The 23,433-nt window shown below is 31.9% G+C and overlaps 1 protein-coding gene across 1 annotated transcript in view; it reads left to right on the top strand.

The window, feature by feature from the left end:
- The window catches only part of LOC118198248 (filamin-A-like), a 197,977-nt gene extending 177,945 nt beyond the window's left edge, over positions 1-20,032 (top strand). Inside the window, exon 16 of the mRNA XM_085815434.1 lies at positions 19,772-20,032. Coding sequence (XP_085671560.1) covers positions 19,772-19,783 — 12 coding nt within the window. The 3' untranslated portion in view covers positions 19,784-20,032. The remainder of the gene's footprint in view (positions 1-19,771) is intronic.
- The last annotated feature ends 3,401 nt before the right edge of the window (positions 20,033-23,433 follow it).

Consider the following 23,433-nt stretch of genomic DNA (forward strand, 5'->3'; position numbering starts at 1 on the left):
GCTTATAATTCCTTACCAAATGTAGTATTTCATCTCGATGTACTCCGTCTTTGATATGATTTAAAACAAGTTCCTCGTTATTATAATTCGCTTCCGATAGTGAAGAAAGTAACAGAGGTAATTGAAAACAAAAAAATTTCGATTGACAAATTAGTCGGTATTCTCGACACAGCAATTATAGGACTTGAACAGCGGAACTTTGTAACTAAACAAGAAATTATGTCTGTTTAATAGAATTAAAGAGAAAGTATTATCACGTGAAATGAAGCAACTTAAACAACTTACATTGAAAGGAATGTTTAATAAAGTAAACAAATAAATATTAAGCTTTTTCTTTTTGTAAATTTTGATACCCTTTAGATCATAATTGTTCTTTATTTCATAAATTACGGTTTCATATTTTTAATTTTGTAATTTCTGCATGCCATCTTTACAGTCAAAAGTCGTTAATTCGGACTCGTCGGGACTTCGGTGATTCCAGATTATCGATCTTTCCGGATTATAGATCATCAGTTTAAATCTGGTAAGATGACATGCAGAAATTACAAAATTAAAAATATGAAATCGTAATTTATGAAATAAAGAACAATTATGATCTAAAGGGTATCAAAATTTACTAAAAGAAAAAGCTTAATATTTATTTGTTTACTTTATTAAACATTTCTTTCAATGTAAGTTGTTTAAGTTACTTCGTTTCATGTGATACTTTCTCTTTAATTCAATTAAACAGACATAATTTCTTGTGTAGTTACAAAGTTCCGCTGTTCAAGTCCTATAATTGGTGTGTCGAGAATACCGACTAATTTGCCAATCGAAATTTTTTCGTTTTCAATAACCTCTGTCACTTTCTTCACTATCCGAAGCGAATTGTAATGACAAGGAACTTGTTTTAAATCATATCAAAGATGGAGTACATCCAGATGAAATACTACATTTGGTAAGGAATTATAAGCCAAATAAAATAAAAACATCTGCCCTGAAGATAAGGATAGTGCTGACAGATCAACTTCTAATTCATTGCGCGCAGTGGCGTTCCCCCCGCCGAGCAGCGTGAAATTGATAAACAGATTTCGGGTTTTGAAACATACTTTCGCTTTAGATCCTTTACATATTAACAAATATATATCGGAAATTCTATTTGATATAATTGAAAGTTTAAGCTTACTTTTATAAAATTGCTCTAACAGTCTGCAAAAAATAATAAGCCGGATCCAATTCGAAGATTAAGGAACAACGCAATCTGCAACATTAACTGAATTAGATAATTTTAGCTTAGCTTACACCGTCCGTTATACATTAAACGCGCATGCGTAAAGGTCTTATGCGCGCACGTAAACGTGATGCTAAAGCAAAGTTTAAAGTTTAAAGAAATTAAACATTTAGCATTAGTAGCAATGAAAGCTCCCTGAGATATGTTGTGCAGACATGGAAGACAATAAAAGATTTTGAACTTAACCAATTTATTAACAATATAATAAAAAATAAAAACACATAAAATAAATGTCAACAATATTAGAGTATTAGGAAAAACACAACATAATCATCATTCATCAAATATTTTTACCTGTACTCCAAAACACTGGCATTCTATGCAAACAAAAACAAAAAAAATGAAGATGTCCTAAATAGTGACTATGCAGCCTAAAAATAAAGCTGGCTACCCATTCAATAAGTCCACAATCAATGGTCAAGAAAACACCTGAAAAATTTAAATGTGAAACCATTTAAAACCGGCCTAACTTCGTTTGCACAAGGAGTCGTCGCCGCTCACGTATTTTTAATTCTGCCCTCATTGAAGAAATATGGACGCTGCCCACAGCAGTCACTCACAGGATAGCCCCCGGAACCGAAGAACTTCAATCTGGAACCATCATCTCGCAAACTGGAATCAAGGCATCCTTTGGAAGGGGCTGGAAACCGCTCACTTACCAGCCGGGAAACCAGGAACTAGAAGGGTTGAGCCAGAGCGACGCGAGATACTTATAGCAGAAGTAGGAATGACGTCATCTCACGGCAACTAATCAGCTATCGGCACGAATCGGCTTTTCAGATGGCGTAAATCATGTTTCGTTTTTGCATCTCAATTAGGTTGAAACAGTCCGTTTTCAATGCAAACAGTGGCAGCAAGAAAAGAAGTAGAAGTAACTACTATATTACATTAAAATAAGGACTAAACTAAATAAACATTTCAAGGAGGAGAGATGATGCATTAAAAAGGTTTAAAAATAAGCTATATTTTCTATTAAATGCCCCCCACATCATCATCTCCGACCTGAAATAAAAACCGAATGCCAGTATCTTTACAAAATTCAAAACAAGAATAAATAAATATCACAATTTCATTCAGAAATTTTTAAGAAAATTTTTCTTTGGGAAAACCTTATCCCATTATTCAAAATTTTTACCGTAGCAAGAAAGTCCAACATGTTACAGAACAATACAAAGACATATATAATCACACGCTCAATACTTTTACCCAGGGCTCTGGTCACTCATACATCATTCTACACTATACAATTTTACATTTACCTAATATCCATCATATATGACTTATAACATATTTTCAAATAAACAAAACTCTTAATTTAAATACACACAAAAACAAATTTCATAGGAAAATTGTTCCACAAAATCTTATCAGATTATGCTTAGTCAGCAGTTTTGTCATGGGATCAGCCAGATTATCTTTACTTGGGACATATTTTAAATCAAAAATTTCCCTGTTCAATAGATCACGAATGAAAAATAGTTTCACATCTATATGTTTTGTCCTTGAGTTTTCAATGGGTGATTTTGTAAAACATATAGCAGCCATGTTATCAGCAAACAATATTGGCCTCGAAACATAGTTACTTGCAATTTTAAACTGAATGCATTCATCCAAAATGTTTTTAAACCAAACTAATTCTTTTGCTGATTCAGTCATGGAGATAAATTCAGCCTCCATAGTAGATAAACTCACTCCCCTTTCTTTAAATGTACGCCAAGATACAGGTGATTCTCCCAACAAAGCTATTTGTCCACCAATAGACACCATATCATCCCTGCTTGAAGCAAAATCCGAATCTGAATATATATTGAGCTTCAGTTTCTTGCATACCAGTTTGAGTTTGTGCTGTCTGGTATTGGAAACGTACCCTAACAGTTTAAGTAATCCTTCCCAGTGAAACTTACCAGGATTGCTTTGGAACTGAGAAAATATATTAACAGCATAAGCTATATCCGGACGAATACGATTGCAAAGAAACGAGAGACATCCCAAAACATTTCTATAAGGATAATTCATCATTTCAGTCATTTCTTCTTGTGTACTGGGACTTTGAGACTTTGAATATTTCACACCTTTAACTATTGAAAGGTAAGTAATTTGTATTTTAAAAGACTTAAATCGATCAACTATGTCTTCTATATATAATTGCTGATGAATTAAAACACTATTGTTCTCATATTCAAACTCCACACCCAGAAGCTTTCTTGTTTTACCTAAAATTTTCAAATCAAAATGTGAACTCAGGACTTTTAATATCCTTTTGGCCTGAACTTCACTTTTCCCAAACACAACTATATCATCAACATAAACTAACAGAATGACAAAATCTTTAAAACGATAGACACAATTACACCACCCAAACTTGATAAACCCTAGGTTACATAGTGTTCTATCCAACTCGTAGTACCATAATCGGCCACTCTGATGCAAACCATACAAGGCTCTATCTAAACGACACACAAAAGTTTCTTTATCTCGCTCCACAAAACCCTGAGGTTGGGACATGTAAATTTCCTCTGATAAAGGAGCGTAGAGATAGGCACTTTTCACATCACATTGTATATTTGCCCATCCAAGGTGTGCAACTAAAAGGGAGAAAAAGAGCCTTATTACTGAAAAGTTGACTACAGGAGAGTAGGTTTCATCATAGGTATCGTATTTAATTTGCCGATAACCCTGAGCCACTAAACGAGCTTTAAAACGAACAATGTTTCCAAATTCGTCCCGTTTAATGTTGAAAATCCACCTGCAACCTAGTGGAGTCTTGTCTTTAGGAAGTGGAACAAGATGCCATACCTTATGCTTTCGCATGTTGGCCATTTCCTCTTCCATTGCCTCTATCCATTTAAGCTTTTCTGCAGATTTCATTGCCTGGTTATAAGTGTTTGGAATTGAAACATCTAGTCAGCTATCTCTTGTATACGACGTTGAAGGAGTACCAGTTGGGTCGATTTCACCACTATAAGTATTGCTTCCCTTGAAATCAAACAAGGTAGGATCATACTGAATATTATGTTCAGTGCAATACCTTTCTACATCATTTGGTGATCGTAGTCTTTGATTAGACCCCCTCTCAAAATAATACACATCCGTACGAGTGCCGTCTGGCCTTGGAACAGGTTTACGAAGCCAAGTTACTTGTCTCAATGTAGATTGAGTATCAGTGCCAATTGTAAAAGAAGGTACATTGGTATCGGTTCTTTCCTCTATTTCAGGAAAATAGCCAACTGGAGTGTCAGTAGATTGGAACTCTACCCTTTCTTCAGATTCCAAATCAGGTAGGGTGCCCAGTGCAGCTCCACTGCCACTTTTCTGCATTCCAATCGACTCTTTAAAAGTAGCATTTAGGGTTTCTACTACCTTTTGCTCATTTTCCAACCAAATCTTGTACCCTTTTGTTCGTACGCTGTACCCAATCAATCGGCCCTTTGTTGCCTTTGGATCAAGTTTAGAATTTCTTTTAGCCTTTGGAATTCCTACATAGGCAATTGTTCCAAATGCCTTAAGATGACGTACTGATGGTTTCCGCTTAGTGTATAATTCAAATGGGGTCCTATCTTGGCCCTTATGACAGATTCTATTAAATGAATATGCAAAATGCATTACTGCATCTGACCAAAATTCGGAACTTATTCCACTATCGTGTAAGATTGCACGTACATTATTTAGAGCTGTCTGATTAAATCTCTCACAAACTCCATTCTGTTCTGGAGTGTAGACATCTGTAAATTCGTGCTTTACACCATTTTTATTACAATATGACCTGAATTGATCATTATCATATTCTCGCCCATTGTCAGTCCTAAAGTATTTCAACTTAAGGTTCAAGGATCTTTCCGCACGTGCTATATGCCTTTCAAATACTTCAAACACCTGACTTTTCTCCACAATGGGGTATACTACCACATAACGAGAATATTCGTCAATAAAGGAAACTAAATAACGTTCACCATTCCTACCTGGAATGTTAATAGGTCCCCATACATCAGAGAAAACCCTTTCAAGCTCTCTTTACTTGAATACCTTCTAAAGGTCTATAGGAGATTCGTCTTTGCTTATTGATTTGGCAATGTTTACAAAACAAATTAGGTGAGTGCTTTAACACAGGAAGACCTCGAACTGAATGTCTCTTACTAGTCTTGACAATAGTATCATAATTTATATGACCAAACCGACCATGCCATAATTCACTATTATTATGCTGAACTGTGGATGCCTCAAATTTTACAGATTTGCCCCCCTTTTTGATTATTTTCGGGAACACATGATAGTTACTTCCTATCAACTTAGCCTTGTACAAAGTTGAATTCTCATCATCAGTAACTTTAATTTGCCCATTTTTACCATAAAATCTTGCTCCATTGATATCCACCCTAGGCCCAGATATTAAATTTCGTCTCAGTTCAGGTGAATATAACACATCTTTAAGCAAAATAACCGTATCCCCAAATTTCATTTTAACAGTACCCTTCCCATGAATTGGAAAAGTTACTCCATCAATAGCTACTAGCATATTCTCATTTTTCACAGGAGAAAAAGTATCAAACAATTCACGATTTTTACAAAAATGATGAGATGCAGCCGTATCAAAGATCCAACTATCAACATTTTCTTCCAAATTGTTAACATTGGCTTGAGCTATAAAATGGGACTGTGCATGGGAATTATTTTTACTCTTACTCAACTTGGGTTTATTCTTACACTTAGAAGATGTTTTATTACTACTAGATACAGCTGAGGAAACAGAAGAAGCAGGTGAGGGTGATCTGGAAAAGTTACCTCTCATTCTACAGTATTTTTGAATATGACCTGGATGGCCACATTTATAACACTTGAGCCCTTTAATCTGCTTAAATTTGGGTTTACAGTGAGTACTTTGAACTTCTATAGTCTTATTGGAGTTTTCCCTATCTATCTCTCTTAAATTAAGACGCGTTTCCTCTGCTAGAATTTCAAGTTCAACATTTTTAAAAATGAACTTTTCATCTGGCCACCTCAAAATATTCTGAACTACTTGATCAAATTTATCTGGAAGGAACCTAAGAAACTGGAAACATATATATACGTTTCTTACAGCCTGATTAATATCAGCTAACTGTTCAGTTACACGTTTTAATCTAGAAGAAAAGAAACTAATACTTTCATTTGGCTTGATTTTGCAATTTAAGAACTCTGAAAACAAGGACATATGTCTTGACCGATAATCTGGCTGGAAATATTTGGCAAGCGTATTCCATGCCACTACCGGGTCATCAATTTCACATATCAAATTTCTATATTCAGGGCTTACATTCATATAAATTAACGATAATGCCAATCGACTTCTACTTTGATAGTCGGCAATAATTTCTTTTGTAATACCCTTAACATCATCTAAATCAGGACATTTTTCAATACCTTTGACCAAAAGCCATGCATTTTTTTCATTCAAGACAAACTTCATATCTTTGGACCATGTAAAATAATTACATGCATCAAGTTTAGCAATATTATGCATGACACTAACAGTAGCCATATTTGAATTTCAACAAAAACCGCCCCCCAATCTCTTAAGTCCTAAATTAACTTTAAACTTCAAAAGTCTGCACTAAAAATAACTAAGGAGCTGGTGGCCCATAACCAAAATGATGCTAAAGCAAAGTTTAAAGAAATTAAACATTTAGCAGTAGTAGCAATGAAAGCTCCCTGAGATATGTTGTGCAGACATTGAAGACAATAAAAGATTTTGAACTTAACCAATTTATTAACAATATAATAAAAAATAAAAACACATAAAATAAATGTCAACAATATTAGAGTATTAGGAAAAACACAACATAATCATCATTCATCAAATATTTTTACCTGTACTCCAAAACACTGGCATTCTATACAAACAAAAACAAAAAAAATGAAGATGTCCTAAATAGTGACTATGCCAACGACTTCATATAACAGGTAGACGGCTCACCCACAGAGAATTCGTCTGCTAGGGTGTCTCCAACATACACCACGTGACTAATGCTGTTGGCACTCTTGGGGAGTGATAGCTTAGGCTGTTCATCGCCAGTTTGGCCCGCTTTTGATATGGCAGGTAGTACTTTTTATTTCCGTCTGCTAGCAGTCAGCAGACAACGGCCTCGAATTAGGTTGTTCGATTTTTTACAAGTATATTTAGATATAACTTAACCCCTTTTTTCCTGAATATTTTATCTATATTTTTAATAACTGCTTTAAATTATTTGCACCATTGTTTAAGATGTTTATGTTAAATAATTTTAGGAAGAAAATCTAAAATAAATAATAAAAAATTGAGATGGAAACTTTAATTTTGAATAACGTTAAAAAATTAATTGCACTACTGTTATAATATTTGAGAAGGTAAAAAAAATCTCGTTTAGTTTAGTCATTGCATCCTAAAGAGAAAAAGAAAATCACATTGTATTATATGTATTTATGCCATTGATTGCCTTTCTTTTCTTCAGATTATATTACTGGAACAAAATAATGCAATCTTAATTACTGATTTCCACACTCATGTGTATGTCATGGGGTGGGATCAATACATCTTATTAACTATAAAAATTATTTTATATCCAATATGTATCAAACGGTAACAAACTTCAACTCAGTATTTATTATTAGGATCAAAACGATATTACAGTTAAAAATTCTCTCTCTCTCCTTTTTTTTTTTTTTAAATACTATTTAAAATATGGTAAGTTTTTCACATCGCATTTTTTTAATTACAATAAATTTCTAACAGCATCGTAGATGAGACAGAATTATAATCCAGATTATTTTTATTTTAATTGATTTTATAGAAAATAATGATAAAGCATTGAGCTTTATAAAAATCAGATTACTTTTATAAAGCTCAATGCTTTATCATTATTTTAGAAAATAATGATAAAGCATTGAGCTTTATAAAAGTACTGATTTTTAAAATAATGCTGTTTAACTGTTTATGTTCAATGTTGCATGAATCAAGATGCTTTTTTTTTTTTTTTTTAACAAAGTAAACATATCGCACAATCTTTTCTCAATAATTTAATGCTAATAATAGCGTTTTTCTTTTTTTTATCGCAGGCAGTAATTGTTTATGAAATCAAAACGCGTACGACTTGGCGAAAAAAGGTTAACGCCAATTGGCACAGCTTTCTATTTCAACGGAATACACGGAAAAAACATATAAAATTCAATTATTTGTAAAGGGTGATTCCAGTAAATAGTGTCACAGTATTTAATATATTTTGATGCTAATAATACATGCTGAAAATGTCATATACGGCGGCAACTTTCTTATACAGTATGGCTGAAACTTTCCAACCAATTCAACAGAGATAGTAAAATGACAAAAATACTGAAAATAAAATAATAAATCATGCAGTTTTAACTTACCTATGAAAGGTTACAAGTCCTCCTTTCACGAAACTTTCTTTACATCCGTAGGCGCTGCAGCGAATAACCATTTTTACTTAAATTTTATGTGACCAAGCAGAGCAGCAGTCTTTCGTCCCATAGAAAGCAATGTAAAGTATTTCCGGACTTTCGGAATTCGCGCAGCAGTCACATGACACTAATGTTGGAACCGGTTGAAGGTTGCAATACGCTCTCTACCAGTATATTATCTCGTTGGACTATGCAGCCTAAAAATAAAGCTGGCTACCCATTCAATAAGTCCACAATCAATGGTCAAGAAAACACCTGAAAAATTTAAATGTGAAACCACTTAAAACCGGCCTAACTTCGTTTGCACAAGGAGTCGTCGCCGCTCACGTATTTTTAATTCTGCCCTTATTGAAGAAATATGGACGCCGCCCACGGCAGTCACTCACAGGATAGCCCCCAGAACCGAAGAACTTCAATCTGGAACCATCATCTCGCAAACTGGAATCAAGGCATCCTTTCACCGGACTGCAGGCATCCTTTGGAAGGGGCTGGAAACCGCTCACTTACCAGCCGGGAAACCAGGAACTAGAAGGGTTGAGCCAGAACGACGCGAGATACTTATAGCAGAAGTAGGAATGACGTCATCTCACGGCAACTAATCAGCTATCGGCACGAATCGGCTTTTCAGATGGCGTAAATCATGTTTCGTTTTTGCATCTCAATTAGGTTGAAACAGTCCGTTTTCAATGCAAACAGTGGCAGCAAGAAAAGAAGTAGAAGTAACTACTATATTACATTAAAATTAGGACTAAACTAAATAAACATTTCAAGGAGGAGAGATGATGCATTAAAAAGGTTTAAAAATAAGCTATATTTTCCAACAAAACGCCTATGCGCATGCGCAGAAAGTTTGTAGCTTTGAGGTCCGGATTATAGATCATTCCGGATTATGGGTGTCCAAATTAACGACTTTTGACTGTACACTGCTAAAAAAAAAAAAAAAAAAATGGGACAGTCCTATATCTTCCGATCTACTGGGCCAATTGACAAAATTCAAATTGCGTTCTTCATGTCTCGAAAGCGCGACTTAGGATATATATTAGTTTTATATATAGCACTAATCTAACATAGGTATTTTGACACAAAATCGAACGTTTTCTGAAATAACATACCAATTTTTTTACATATTTCGATTCTACGACTCAAATTACGCGTAAATATGAAATTTTGTAAAATTTGGAGCGAAATTTACGGAGAAATTCACAAATTTATGTTGGCACCTTTTTTGTCAGTTTGCGCCAAGAATACTTCACTTGGCAAACTTCTTAATATATGGCAATCTAGTTTCCTTACCCGTGAGAGGAAAAAAACTCACCATTGTTCCTTTTTTCCAAATAATATTCTTTATATTATATTTTTAATTATAACTTATTATTTTAAGTAATTTTTTCTTTTTCGAATTTCATTTTAATTGTTTAAGTTGCATGGTTCTTTTTCGAATAACTGTTTTAAAATTTCTACTCACCTATTCGAACTGCGTAAATAAAGGTGCAGCATTTATTTTTTTCAAATAGTTTTCTTTATATATATTTTTTGTCATAGTTATTATTTTAGGTAATTTTTAAATTCTTAACTTTTATTTTAATTGTTTGTGTTGCATTGTCTCTTCAGATAATTGTTTTAAAATTTTCTATTTATTCCTTCGAACTGAGCATTTTAAATATATTTATTAATATCAATTTTCTACAATTTGATTTTATTTATTTGAACTGCGTTTCTTTCGGAAGAATACTTTGTAACCCAGACTACGATGAGTTTGAAAACTGCATACTATATTAAAAGAGAAAATACAGTAAAGCACAGTTTTACACGCCTTTCAATGTTCCGTTCAGAAAAGATATATATAAATAAGAGAGATGTATAACCGACATTTTAACTTAGGATGACTTGCATACACTGCTTTAAACAGTTTTATCATTGTGCCCATTGCTTTACACAATTTTATCCTATATTTGGTTCCTTAAAATGTTATTCATATTTTAGTCAAATATTTTATTTTTGAAATCGCAAGAATCAAACATCATAACATTGAAAAGTTTTAAATTAAAAAAAATACAAATACTAAATTTTACAAAAAAATTTATTTTTCTTCTGTTTTTCTTTAAGCATTCTGAAAGTATATTAAAAAGTATCCAACTTTTGAAACATTTTGGTATTTCTGACAATCATTTTAAATAAAGTTATCGCCTTCCATTTCATAAAGGCCCACAAACGGCCGAGCGGTAAAGATGCTGATCACTGGTAGTTCGGTCCGACGTTCGAATCCCGCGAACGGGCTGGTTGCATGGGTGTTTTTGTGGTTTTCCCGATGTGTAACGTGTATACGAGCCAGTTTCCCTTAGAATGTCCTCCACGAAGGCATCCCTCCCTTTAGGCAGATAGCACTCGTGTGCTTTGCCATAATTAAATAATCCAATCCAATCCTTAATTAAATATAATTGATTTGTAACTTCTACTAGAACTGACATTAAGGATTGAAGTGCAAATAAATAATATCGTGTGCAATCTTGATTAATATAAAATTAAAAATATTTGCATTCAGACAGAAAGTTTTTTGAAATATTTGCAATTACTTTATAAGAAGGATTTATTAATAACCGTAATAATTACTTATTATATTACTGATGATTAGGAATCAGTTCTTGACAATTACATTCTAAATTAGAATTTTAAGAATTATTAGAATTTTAAATTAGAATAATGAAAATACACTACGCACAAAAATACATTTTAGGATAAAAAATGAGTTGATTTTTTATGTTTTAAAACTTCTTGAATTCATTTAATAAACATCGTATCCTCGTCGTTAATTGAATTCAGAATGTTGGGTGTCGTTTATATAATTATTCTTACTTGTACACGAAATCTGCTGACTTATCCAGCGATAAAGTAGCTGCAGATCATTTCTACATAACTGTTGAACTTCCATTAATTCAGTCTCTAGAGGGTTGTATATTTATATCATAATTTGACTTTTATAAAAATGATTATTCTAAATCTTATGTTTCTATAAAAATATACTGTGCTTTAAAAATATGGATGATAGTACCAGCCGCTCTTTCAGCCACTTCAAAAGCATCAGTTTGTTTAGAAATAAATTGTGCAGTTAATGTCATAAAATTCAAATAAACATCAAACGAAAATTCTCAGTTTTAGACAATTCGATTTAAACGAAGTAAAGTAGCAGGCGATAAAACGCCGAAGGTAAAAATTTACTCTTATTTAAAAAAAAAAAAAAAAGATAGAGAGGAATTTAAAAAAATAGCTTTTCATATAGTATTAATAAATATTTATTACGCATCATTGAGGGAAAAAATGTCATATAATTAATTCTCCGTAAAATTTTACTTGAAATTTAAGGTTAAAAATAGCTGTGGCAATACAGTGTAACAAAAATCCATAGACCACATTTGGCATTATTATCGCTCAAAAAAAAAGATGCCAAATTTCAAAATGCGAAAATATGTAAATTTGTGTATATCTTAGAAAATTTTGAATAAAAAAAGTCTAACTTTTTGCAGATATGCTTAAAAATATACCTACTTTAAGATGATGTTAAAAATTTTATAGGTTATAATTCAAAATTGTTTTCGAAAAATTTATAAAAATTATTTAAAAATAGAAATTTAAAAAAATAAAACACAAAAAATGGGTAAATTTTATTTGGTATGAACCTAAATTTCGAAATGTGAGAGAAAAAATCAAAAAAATTTAATAAAAAAAGAGATATAAATAAATATTTGCCAAATTCAATTAACATTGAGGAGCTAAAATTTTGAGAGCTAATATTTCAAAAACTACTCGTACGATTTTTACAAAACTTGGTATTCTGGCATAATTTGAGTCGTAGAATCGAAATATGTAAAAAAATTGGTATGTTATTTCAGAAAAAAGTCCGATTTTGTGTCAAAATACCTATGTTAGAATATTGCTATATATAAATCTAATATATATCCTAAGTCGCGCTTTCGAGACATGAAGAACGCAATTTGAATTTCGTGAATCACCCCAGTAGAACGGGAGATATAGCACTGTCCCATTTTTTTTTTTTTTTTTTTTGAGCAGTGTACATAGATTTTTTATTTACAGTTCATTTCATTAACGTAAAAGAACAGAAGTTTAAAAATTTATTAGTGTTTAAAATTGTATGCAATGGAATCTTACATTTGCCAAAGATATTAAAGCAGTTCTCAGCCTCGATCACAACAAATTTTCCTACTTCCAAGAGCCAACATTCCTTCCAGCCTAAACTCTAAAATAGTACTCAACCTATTAGAGCCATGAAATGAAAAGGAATTGATTGATATCATTAAAGTGAAAGAGATCAGGACCCTTGAACAGTATTCAAAAGAGAACTTTTTACACGCTTATACAGGTGGTTCATCAGATAAGACAATTAGTAATGGAGGTTCTGGAGTTTCGCGTGCGAGCTTCTGGCAATAGCGAAGGCACTTGACATGTAGAAACAGAGTTGCCATGCTACCTGGAAAAGTCAGATAATTCGAAAATTGACAAAAAAAGTCAGGAAATTTAAATATTTTTGTCGAAATTGGGAAAAGTCGGGGAATTTCATACGCCAATCCCCAAAAAAGCAATCACTTTCCTGGTGAATTATGTAGCGCCTGAGCATCATTCGGACAGCTGGGATAGTGCCAATCAGATTGTCTTTTAGAAATACAAAGCAAGTTTCCAGCGTCTTTGGTTTCCAGTAACCTCAAGAATCCAGAGACGAGCGTGTGCAGTGCATGTTGACTGAAAAACAATTGCTTCCATTTTCGTGTTAAACAAAATCTTTTAAACTTTTTTCTTTTTTATAAATGCCTTATTTGTCATTTTGCAGTGAAGTTAAAGAAAAAAAAAATCTGTTATTTAGGCTAATTAGGTTAATATATCTATATTCATCAAAATACCATTGATTATTGTAATTCAGTTCTTAATCTTTAAGTAATTAACTTTAATGATATTATTTAATATGGATTCTTCCTTCTAAATTTATTTATTATTAGTTAATAATATTTTCAAATTTTTGGCAATTTTCTCTGCCATACTCTTGAAACTAATTCTAGCAGCATGCTGATATACCATCACGAAATTTAGTGCACATATTTTCTACTTATGTATGCTGCTAAGTACATAATAAAATACACGAATGTATTTAAAAATATCATTAAGTGGATTTCTTTCTTTCCTTTAGCTACAAAATATCTGCAAAAAAAGACATTTTTAAATCAGATTAGGCAGATTCTAATCTCTGTCCTCAGTAGACGAAACAACTCCTATTATAGTTATAATAGTAATGCTTTGGGGGTTATATATATGTAATGAAAACATAATTTAGAAGTACTGAAGTGAGAATACTGAGACGTAGAAACGCAGAAATACTAATGGTGTAGATACTTGATACTTAGAATGTAGAATTCATAATGACTAAGAAACTTGGCAGCCAAGGTTGTTTTAATTCCATTTTTATTTAACTTTACATTTATAGCAACAATTCACTTGTCACTCTAATTGTGCCTATTTTCAGAATATTTACATTTTTGAATACTATTGTGATAGGAAGAGAACACAGCGAAGTGAAATGGCATCCAAGCAAAAACGGGGAAACAAGTACACCTTTATCCAATGTGGCAACTCACCAAAGAAGGAAAGTTTTGGTTTATGTTAAAAAGGTTTCAGTTCTCAGAGTGTATTTTCACAATTAACTATGTCATCAGTGTTGTGCAAGCTTTGTGGCATAGATCAATGCAGAAATGTAATTATTATTTTTAAAATAAAGAGGAAATAAAAGTAAAAAACAATTAAAAGGCTATTAACTAATATATTTTTTTTATCTTACACACACATATATATATATATATATTCATTCAAGTCATCTAATTGGCAAATTTTTGTGCTTTCAAGTGGTACCATTATTAATTTGTGCTCAACACAGCCAACGCACACTACATGGATAAACTGGATAGAATTTTCTTTAAACATACCTGGAAAATTCAGGGAATTCCATTATCCTGTTTGAGTGGCAACCCCGTATAGATCCCTTCCTGTTTTTGAGCAAGCAAAAGGAATCACAGTCTTCTGTGACTCAAAGGCAGCTTTATAAGCAATCCTGGATGGAAACTCCCAAATTACCAACAGGATCTGCTTTCGCATAAATGAGCTTCAAAAGTTAAATAAGGTCTGCATTGCATTCCTCAGTGGTTGACAGCACATGTCAACATTACAGATAACGAACACAGATAAACTGGCAAAAAAAGGTTGAAATCTCAACAATAATAATAATATAAATGTCACCCTTTTAGATGCAAATGCTATGGCCAAATACAGACTGAGGGAACTTTCAATTCCAATAAAGCACCAGATTGACTTATAACTAAAACCATTGTCAGACTTGGACATGGCCATCACAGAGGATTGAAAATTGACAAAGAGTTTAGGAAAACGTACAGTAACTGTGATAACTGCCCAGACACAGAACTAACAACTGCACACATTTTTTATTGTATGACCATCCTTGCTGAATTGCTAAAAATTAGGGTCTTGTTTCAGAGACTGAACCTCAATGATGATAACATTTTGCAGATTGCCAGGGCTGTCATCTTTGCCCATGGCATTATTTGAACAGGCTTTATCATAGATATAACAACATGGAATCTTGCATGCAATTTTAATTTTTTCCATTTCATAACTTTATATATTTTTTCTCAGCATTCCATTTTAAAAGTTGATTTCCTTAAATTTTAATATGGCACAAATATTATATTCTTTTATGCAACTTTAAAATTCTAACTTCCAAAAATTATAAAATATTATAAAGATTTATATATATATAATATTTTAGATATAAAAATTATAAATATTTGAAATTTTCACAGGTTATAAAATCAATTCTTCACTCTCTTTTAAAACAAGAAATATTAATTATGAGACTTTCTAGAATTTTTTTTTAACTAGCTGCATCTTTAAGCTTTTATCAAACATCTTTGTGATGTTTGTCACTATAGTCAAAATGTTGCTGTCAGTTTTAAAATTATTTTCTAATGAGCTGTGAAGGCCTAATTTTGCACACGCACTCATTGTGACAGGCAATATGTGCATTGTAGTGAAATGATTTCTTCAAAATTTGATTTAGAGGTTTCTGAAATTTAATGTTAAATTGATTTTTTGCATTATCTTCATTTAATGAACAAACTAAAACTCTCATATTTTATTTCTTGCACCATCGAATATTGTGAAAAAAAACTTTTTAACGAATTTCACACAATTCATTTATAAAGTAATTTGCGACCTTTGGGCAAATTCAATGTTGTTTTAGACTATTTCACATTACAGAATGGCTGGAACAAAAGAGTGATTACTCATTGTCAAAAAGTGGATTTTTGATTTGAGTAATTTGATTGATAACATGTCAGAGACTAAAGAGGTAAAAATAAAAAATATTTAATTTTAAAAAAAAATCAGCTTTTATTTAAAATTGATAAAATAATGAACTAATAGGAGAAAAATAATTTATTATATACTTTAATGGGAACAATAGATTAAAAATTTCTCTACAGAATTCATGTACAATTTTATATCATAATTAATCATAGTGTAAGCATCTAAATATAGAAATCCATTAATCTAATTGCATTATCAAACTAAAAGCCATTATCTAGCCTTTATGAATTTGTATAGGTGCTTCACACTTTTATTATTTGTAATGTAAAATCATAGAAGGAATTTTTTTAATCTGTTGTTCTCATTAACCCATTTTAATCTATTGTTCCCGTAGCTCCTAAGCCACATGTTGCTCATGAATTACAGGTTAGGCATCCCTATGCTAGAGTGATCAAAAAGTAGAAAAAGAACAACATTTAATTAGTTTAGCTTTTAGTAATGTGAAATGCTTGTAATGACAGATGGTTGAAAAAAGGAAAGATAAAAAATAAGTGCTTTGCTAACAGTTCACACTTCAAATAGTCACCAAGTTTTTTCAATTCTATGGGGGGGGGGGAAACCTCTCTTCAGTTTTCTTATATTGAAAGTTAACTATTTGAATTTGGTGATTAAACGAACTTCATGTAATTAGTTTTTAAGTATTCTTTTGGTTCTAGTGTTCTATGATTTATCTTGCAAGGGGGGGGTAAGCCATTGGCAATATTAAAAAACTTCATGTACAGTTTGAGGAAGTTAATGTTTCTACCTTTTCATAAAGTAAGAAATAATGAAATGCAAAATGGTTGCTATTAAAATAATAACCGTACTACATCTGAAAATATAATTTTTATATAATATTTCATTTATTATTCTTGCAATTTTTATGATAGAATTAGTTTTATTAATTTATTTTGTTGTGCATGCATAGTTCATGCATTATTCATAATATATTCATGCATATTCAGGCTTTGTACTTTTAAATTATAAATCTTTCCTATTGTGGATTTGTTTTCTAAATTTCTCGAAAATTCCTTAAATATGAAATTTCTTATTTTAACATATCACTACTTTTGGTTTTGTGTATTTCTTTACCTATACCTGTATAGGTGATGAAACGTGAATTGGTGCTACTTTGGTAGCCGGTTGCACAGATTTCGGCAAGTAATACCACTTATGGTAAACCCATTGCTGGATAAGTTATTTATGGTATCCGATACTTTGTTGTCATTTTATTTTTAAAATAATGCATTTTATTATGCATAAATTCCGTTTTTTAAATATTATTTATGGCTTCTAAATATTAAAAACAATTTAATTTTGCATTTTTATTTGAAATAAAATTTTTATTGTTTATGAAATTTTATGTTGTGGATCATGTAATCAATGACGTCACCTTACTTTAAAAGTAATTAGTTTTAATATCTCTAAATTTAATCTAATGTTTTAAACATTATATATGGCTGTTAAATATTAAAATACAATTTAATTTTGCCTTTTTTTTTAAATGATTTATTATGAATGATTATTTAAATAATTTTAATTTTATGTGTGATGTAATCAGCTCCCTGATTGGTTACTGAATATTTGTGCATTACCATGCCATTTTAAAATTTTATTATTCATCTCTTCAAATTCCCCATATTTCAAAGCGAATGGATATGTCCGTTTCGAAGATGAATGTTGTTATTGGTAATTACCAAGAATTATTGGTATCGGAATAAAAAAATTGCCCTTTGAGACCTTATTTTGGGCAACCTGGCTTTTCTATTCAAAGATTTATTTATAAATTGTTACAAGGATCAGAGTAAATTTATTTTAAATTTTTGGAGGAAACCTCGCTAATTGCTTCTTCAATGAAGTGCGAGAGATGTGAATCACAGATGAAGATCTTTTTTTTTTTTTTTTTTTTTTATTCCTTTTTTTTTTTTTTTCCCCTGGTACTTACCTACTGGTACTGGTTTTTTCTGGTACTGGTATACGACAGGTAAAATTCTTAAAAAAAAAAGTAAGTACATATTTTTATTTTACTTTAGAATTGTATATTTCAATTTTTATTAAAAAATAATACACTGTTTTAAAAAATTCCTGAGATATTTATTGCCACTGTTTTAATGTTAAATAATTATATCCTATAAAACTTATTTTAAAGTATTTGAATTTAACTAATATTTTATTTCTTTTAATCATTGGTATGATGTTTTTAATTTGATATTCAATTTAAGTAATATTTTAATCCAATTAAATGTTGGCACAATGTTTTTATAGCGGTGTTTTTATTCTATTATATGAAAGCAATAATTTAACCTTAATTTAGCATTTTATACTCTCAGTAAATGTATTTATTTACATTTGCCAGCCATCTTAAAAAACAACGTTTTCAACAAAAAATTAATCCATTATTTTTAACGATATTTATTTTTTTAAAGTTTCGAATACTTTACTATGCATAAAATACGTAAAAACAGCTTTTTTCAAGATGGCTGACGACTATAAAAACTGCGTAAATGTAAATCGCCAAAAATCCGTACAACCGCCTACCAAAGTAGCACCCATGAATTGGGGAATTGTTAAGTAACCCAAGTATTATTGGGCCATCAAAGTGCCCTGAATATGAACTAGAGGTGACCTGAAATAGTACCCAGTTGAACCCCAAATCATGATGTGACACTGTGGGGCATTCCACAATTGCTGACAAATTGGACCTGATGTCACACTCGTATGCAGTGACTCATTGGAGAAACAGAAGTGTGACTCCTCTGAGAACACGACTCTGCCATTCCGTTGCCCACATCGCTTGGGCCCAGCACCATTGCAGGCATTGGCATCTATGATGTGGGGTCAGGTGGCAGTCTCCTTAAAGAATGCCACAAGTGCAGGGCACTAGCCATCAGTCAAAGGCAAATGGTTCTGGTTGATATGGGAACATCCAGGGTGCTGGACATGCTGCAGAATAAAGGTTGGAGTGGCTTTCTTGTGCACCACTGCTTGTCAGCGGATGCGTCAATTCACACATGGTGACATCACTCTGGTTGCATCAGCACTCACCACATTTCCTTGTTCCAACCATCGTCACCACAGCTGGTGCATTGTGAGCATGTCCAAGTGTGAGATATGCTGTATGGACCAGCCTGCTCTTCTCAGTCCAATCACCAATCACAAAATCGTCTTTCTGTTAGAATTGCCTCCGTTGACGATGTTCCTGGTATTCTCTCCTGTTACACACGTCCTGTAAGACGAGAAAAATTTTTCTGTGACGATTTCCCTAGCACTAAAACTGAACATTCTGCAGGTTCCTTCTTCAACATGCTCTGGAGAGCTGCGCATTTCACATCATTCGCATAACTTGGTGACGTGCATCTACCCTGAAATTTGAAGGCCACTCCTTTTTCGTATTGCATTTTCAATGTCGGGTAGTGTACATATACGTATATATTCAGAAATTAATAAAACAGCATGCTGAATTCCTTAGCTAATCTCATATATTTCTTTTATGATTACGATACCAAACTCTGAATGAAACTAATGCTTAAATTATATGTTAATATTTTCTTTGCTTTTAAAATAATGAAAAATGAACTAATATTTCAATATTACTTTTATTATTATTATTATCATTACTGTCTTATGATTATCTCGTGTTTTTATTTTCAGGTAAGGACTTGAAACTAATACATGTCAACTAGTGCAAAAATTACCCTGGGAGCAGCTGTGGGAATTGCAAGTTTAATGATTGCTTATGTACACTTGAAACAAGAATGGGAACGAGAAAAGCTTCATGAAGGTGTGCTAAAAGATATTGAAAGACAGAAAATATATAAAATTAAAAAAGAATATGAAGCCGAGTCAAATGATAAGAAAACAGATGTTTTGTAATTTAAATTTTAGTATTAAAATTATTTTGACAGGTGAAAATGTGCTATAAATATGCTAAAAATACCTTTCTGTACCACAAAAAAAAAAAAAAAAAAAAAAAAACTTAAATTTTGGAAAAATGGAGAGCAATTTCTCATTGTTGTGGAATGTTTAAGTATGAATAAAGATTTTGGGTAATAATTATTGGCTTAAATGCTTTATTTGCATTTTTAATACTGATTTAAAATTCATTTAATTTTGGTGTTCATCTTCAAAATCAAAATACAACAGTACATCAGTGCCTTTTCTTATGACTTTTTTAAGCCAGCGAATTTTATGGAACAGCATTCAAGACCGTTATTCATGTTGGAAATCATTTCATAATTTTCCTTTTAATAATTCCTAATGAGCTGGATTTCAAAAATATCCCCAACTATGACATGTACACTGCTCAAAAAAAAAAAAAAAAAAAGTTCTATATCTCCCGTTCTACTGGGCCGATTGACAAAATTCAAATTGCGTTCTTCATGCTCGAAAGCACGACTTAGGGATATATATTAGATTTATATATAGTACAATTCTAACAAAGGTATTTTGACACAAAATCGAACTTTTTCTGAAATAACATACCAATTTTTTTACATATTTCGATTCTACAGCTCAAATTACGCCTAAATATGAAATTTCGTAAAATTTGGAGCAAAATTTATGGATAAATTCACAAATTTATGTTGGCACTTTTTTTTCAGTTTACGCCAAGAATAGTTCACTTGGTGAACTTCTTAATATATGGCAATCTAGTTTCCTTTCCCGTAGAGGGGAAAAAGTCACCATCATTCCTTTTTTCCAAATATTCTTTATATTATATTTTTTATTATAACTTATTATTTTAAGTAATTTTTTCTTTTTCGAATTTATTTTAATTGTTTAAGTTGCATAGTTTCTTTCGGATAACTGTTTTAAAAATTTCTATTTACTCATTCGAACTGCGTAGTTTAAATTTGATTTTATTTATTTGAATTGCGTTTCTTTCGGAAGAATACTTTGTAACCCTGACTACGATGCATTTGAAAACTGCATATATTAAAAGAGAAAATACAGTAAAGCACAGTTACCATGCCTTTCAATGTTCCGTTCAGAAAAGAAATATATAAATAAGAGAGATGTATAACCGACATTTTAACTTAGGATGACTTGCATACACTGCTTTAAACAGTTTTATCATTGTGCCCATTGCTTTACACAATTTTACCCTACATTTGATTCCTTAATGTTATTCATATTTTACTCAAATATTTTATTATTTTTGAAATCGCAAGAATCAAATGTCATAAGATTAAAAAGTTTTTAATTAAAAAATGTACAAAAATACTAAATTTTACGCAAAAATTTATTTTTTCTTCAGGCATTCTACTTTATTCTTGCTCTTTTTCTTTAGGCATTACGCAAATATATTAAAAGGGATCCAACTTTTCGAAATATCTTGGTATTTCTGACAATCATTTTAAATAAAGTTATCGCCTTCCATTTCATAAAGGCCCAGAAACGGCCGAGCGGTAGAAAATCGTTGAACACTGGTAGTTTACACCGGGGTTCGAATCCCGGTAAATGGGCTGGTTGCATGGGTGTTTTCGTGGATTCTCTTATGTGTACCGTGTATGCCAGCTGGTTTCCCTTACAAAGTTCTTCACGAAGTATTTGGTCAGAGCCTTTATCAGTCTTTAGAGGCTAAACATTTTGAAGGTATGACATAAAAGGAAAGACTTGTTTCATCAAGAGGTTTTGGTTTATTTAGTTATGACAAAGCACAATAGAGCTATCTGCTTAAGGGGAGGGATGCCTTCATGGAAGACTTTCTGAGGGAAACTGGCTCGCATACAAGTTAGTTACACATGAGGAAAACCACAAAAACGTCATGCAGCCAGCCCGTTCGCGGGATTTGAACCTCGGACCGAACTACCAGTGTTCAGCGACTTTACCGCTCGGCCGCTGTTTCATCAGGAGGAAAAAAAAACATCTTTAGGTGACATCCACGTACATCACTGGATAGACTCCTGAATCTTCAAATAATTCGACTGAGAAAATCATGGGATTCTCCATTTATGATACGATATGATGTCCTATAACGTAATTTAAATTTATACAACCATATAGTCTAAAACCAGTCGCTCTTCACTTTAATCTGCAATGATATCGTTTTTGTCTTTTCTGTTAACACAAGCTAAACTGATGGTATTTGCTGGTGTACACGTCCAAGTGTTTTCTCTTTGAAAACCTAAATTTTTTGAAGTATCCTGAAAGTAGCTTCAAATGCATCCAACTTCTTGAAACATCTTGGTATGTCTGACAGCCAAATTTCCCTGCAAAATTTTGCTTACTTTCCTCCCTAATTTCCTTCTACAGTTATTTTCAGTGCTCACACAAGAAAATTAAGATTTTTTGATTGCTAGACTTCCATAAATTATGCATTCTTGTCAGTTTTTTAAAATATCAATTACATGAATTGCGTTTCAGCTGAAGACAGCTTTTCATTTTCTAGTCATTTTAACTATAAATAAAGTTTAAAGCGAAGCCCAAACGATAAATATTTTAATTAATTAAACCCGTGTAACAAAAGGTTAAGTTAGATTCCGACCCATATTTCGTTTAACAATATTGCATACAGCGCCATTTTCCCCCTAGTGGTGAGGTTTCGAACTTCCTTTTTTTCGTGTAAAATAAATTCCCATGACCTCCTTTACACGATTACCAAGTTTGATAACATTTGATCCAGTAGTTTTCCTTTTATGACCGTTTCAATGTGGAACTTTAATTATAACCACTCTGTATATTATTAAATTTTAATCTGAAGCTATGCGTTATATGTATACCATTCATAAATTTTTCGCTTTTATGGAAAAATAAAGAACCGAAGCAAATATACTTAGGAAAATGGACCAAAACTGAAAAAATTTCTCCTCGCTCCGAAAATCAAATATTGAAACTTCGATCTTGAATTTATTGGGTTATTGAAATATTTAATTTGTCTTTACTTCTAAGTCCTAGTTCCGACAAAAATTCTGAATTACTTAAGCTGAAGTAAAAGATTTAGTATATATTCACTGTATGTAAATAAAGTAATCAGAGTGCAATAAAAATAGATTACAGAATTTACACTGATGCAACTTTTTGTCTGACTGCACATGTAATGGAAGAGAAGGCTTGTAGAGATCTGTTTTTGACATGCCTCTAAAAGTACATGTCATACTCCTTTTGTCTCTTCAATGTCAAAAAACTTTCTTTTGAGAGGCAACTTTAGTTTTTGGGAAAGAAAAAATCACAAATTTGAAGACAAATTTGAAGAACATGCAGGATGATTGAGTACACATACTTATTGTAAAAAACTTAAAAGCGAGTGTTGCGTTCTTAAATTCATTTAATAAACATTGTATCCTCGTTGTTAATTGAATTCAGAATGTTGG

Source organism: Stegodyphus dumicola, chromosome 4 (genome assembly GCF_044657685.1).
Source record: "Stegodyphus dumicola isolate Sdum_Otavi_A_Nest chromosome 4, ASM4465768v1".
In the NCBI taxonomy this organism is placed as follows: Eukaryota; Metazoa; Arthropoda; class Arachnida; order Araneae; family Eresidae; genus Stegodyphus; species Stegodyphus dumicola.